This window comes from Belonocnema kinseyi, chromosome 7 (assembly GCF_010883055.1).
Source record: "Belonocnema kinseyi isolate 2016_QV_RU_SX_M_011 chromosome 7, B_treatae_v1, whole genome shotgun sequence".
Classification (NCBI taxonomy): domain Eukaryota; kingdom Metazoa; phylum Arthropoda; class Insecta; order Hymenoptera; family Cynipidae; genus Belonocnema; species Belonocnema kinseyi.
Window position 1 is genome coordinate 18,628,749 of NC_046663.1, and position 3,047 is coordinate 18,631,795.

Here is a 3,047-nt window from a genome sequence, read left to right on the forward strand (position 1 = left end):
CAATTAAATTTATTTTCCAAAATTTCCTGATACAAGTTAAATGGAAAATAATAATAAAAACGAATTTTTTAGATTCAAAAAATTTCTGATTTGAAACAGAGATTTTTTTAAGGAATTATAATTCTTAATTTAAACCGGGATTTAAAAAAAAATCCTTCTTCTAAATCACAATTAAAATTCTTTTCAACAATTTCCTGATTCAAGTTAAATTATAATTCTATACGAAAATTTCTTCTTAAAAATGGAAAATTATAATAAAAATGAATTTTTTAGATTCAAAAAATTTCTGATTTGGAACAGAAAATTAAATAATAATAAATTAAATTAATTTAAACAAGGATTTTTTAAAAAAAATTCCTTCTTCTAAATCACAATTAAATTTCTTTTCCAAAATTTCCTGATACAAGTTAAATTATATTTCTTTACGAAAATTCCTTGTTAAAAATGGAAAATAATAATAAAAACGAATTTTTTAGATTCAAAAAATTTCTGATTTGGAACAGAGAATTTTTTAAGGAATTAATTAAATAATAATAATAAATTAAATTAATTTAAACAAGGATTTTTTAAAAAAAATTCCTTCTTCTAAATCACAATTAAATTTATTTTCCAAAATTTCCTGATACAAGTTAAATGGAAAATAATAATAAAAACGAAATTTTTAGATTCAAAAAATTTCTGATTTGAAACAGAGAATTTTTTAAGGAATTATAATTCTTAATTTAAACCGGGAATTTAAAAAAAATTCCTTCTTCTAAATCACAATTAAAATTCTTTTCAACAATTTCCTGATTCAAGTTAAATTATAATTGTATACGAAAATTCCTTGTTAAAAATGGAAAATTATAATAAAAAGGAATTTTTTAGTTTCAAAAAATTTCTGCCTTGGATCAGAGAATTTAGCAAAAAATTATAATTGTTAATTGAAACAGCGATTTTTTCTAATTTCAGGATAATTTTAATTCTCATATATACGTCCAGCCTCAACTAAAAATTTCAATTCTTTTTAGAAAATTAACTCTTCCAAGTCAGAATTCTAGTTCTTGTAAAAAAAATCTCCATTCCAAGCGAAAATTATAATTTTTTCATCAATTTCTTATTCCAGAGTAATAAAATTAAAAAAAAACATTTTTAATTTGAAAATAATTAAATTCTAGAGAAAAATCAAAGCAACTTACCTCACTAAATCCGAAAACGTACTGATCCTCTTCAGTTTCCACAACTCTATTAATCCAATCCATCGGCATATTTTTCGCAGACTCAAAATCCAAAAAATATTCCCCATTTTCATTCCTCAATTGAAAAAATCTCAACTGACCGTCTCGTCCAGCAGTTATCAATTTTCCGGCCCGAATTCTGCACGATTGAATTCCAAATTTGCCATGAATTTTGTAAAAAGTTTGCACCGGTTTTTGCAAGCTCTTGAAAACAAAAACACTTCCCGCTCTGTCTCCACAAATTAACAAACTTTCATAAATTATAGCAGCAGTTATCCACCGTTCTCGACTTTCCGGCAAAATATAATCAGAAATTAATTTTATTTCCCCGTCCGATCCAACACTGGCAATATTTAATCGACCAAGTGAACCGCAAATTAAAATTGCATCATTATCTAGCCACTGAATCGAGAAAATCTTCGAATCCAAAATTTTTTCCGTGACTTGCCACATTAATTCTGATCCTTTTTCGGAAATTATTTCCTGATAAATCGTGACAAATCCGTCTTTTGAAGCCAAACTGATTCGCCTGCGATCTGGCGAAACTTGCATCAGTAAATAATCGGAAAACTTTGGAAGCTTGTGAGATCCGCTCAAATTATGGGAAACTGGATCAAAACAATTGATCTCTCCTCCCTCTTTTATGACTAAAATTGTCCCGCTTTTGAGGCAGCATGCAAATTTTGGATTTTTTTTGTCAGGGTTTTCGAGAATTGTGGAATTTTCGGGTTCGTGTGTGAAAGGAAAAGGCCAGGCGTAAATTGAGCCATCGGCTGCGCCAGTTAACATTCTGTTGTCAGTTTTTGAGACATCTACACTCCAAATAGCAGCCCCATGATGGGCGTGAATTTTTTTCAAAAACTGCCCGGTTGTCGACCAGAGACAAATTTGAGAATCCTGAGAAAGAGTTTTGTAAAAGGGTTGATTTCCTTTTTAACAGGATTATTTCGGTAAATTCCATTTACTGAATTTTTTTTATTGTTAAAAATGAATTTTTTATTTGAAAATTGAACCATTTGGCTTAAAATAAGTTTTTTTGTTGTTGTTGAAAATTTGACTTGTTTGGTAGAAAATTAATCTCCTTTTATGGCAATTCATCTTTTTAGTCGAAAATTTAAGAATTTCGTTAAAAATTCATCCATTTTCTTGAAAATTTGTATTGTTTGGTAGAAAAGTTTTGTTGCTGAAAATTTACCCTCTTGGTTCAAAATTTAACTCTTGGTTTAAAAATAATTTAGTTTGTTGAAAATTTGTCTTTTTTAGTAGGAAATTAATTCTTTTCCTTGAAAATTCATCTTCTCGTTTCAAAATTTAACTCTTGGTTTAAAATTAACTCATTTTGTTGAAAATTCGTGTTTTTCGGTTGAAAATTAATCACTTTTTTTGAAAATTCATCTTTTTAGTAGAAAATTCAACAATTTCGTTAAAAATTCATCCATTTTCTTGAAAATTGGTCTTTTTTAGTAAAAAATTAATTTTTCTACTTAAAAATTCATCTTATCAGTTAAAAATTTAACTTTTGGTTTACAATTAATTTATTATGCTGAAAATTTGTCTTTTTTGGTAGAAAATTAATCTTCTTGGTAAAAAATTCCACTTTTTTGTTAACAATTTATATTTTTGGTTGAAAATTCATATCTTTCTTGGTAGGAAATTAATGTTTTTCGTTAAAAATTAATTTTTTTGATTAAAAATGATCTATTTGTTTTAAACTAAAATTAATTTGTCAAACATTTATTGTTTGGGTTGAAAATACGTTATTTTAGTGGAAAATTCATCTTTTTGGTTGAAAATTTAATTTTTTCGTTAAAAATTCATACATTTTCTTGA

General features: G+C 26.3%; 1 protein-coding gene across 1 annotated transcript in view; it reads right to left on the reverse strand.

Moving 5' to 3' along the window:
• LOC117176159 (WD repeat-containing protein 6) overlaps positions 1 to 3,047 on the reverse strand; it is a 46,950-nt gene that overhangs the window by 28,390 nt on the left and 15,513 nt on the right. The window contains exon 5 of the mRNA XM_033366245.1: positions 1,179 to 2,114. Within this exon, the coding sequence (XP_033222136.1) occupies positions 1,179 to 2,114 (936 nt within the window). The remainder of the gene's footprint in view (positions 1 to 1,178; positions 2,115 to 3,047) is intronic.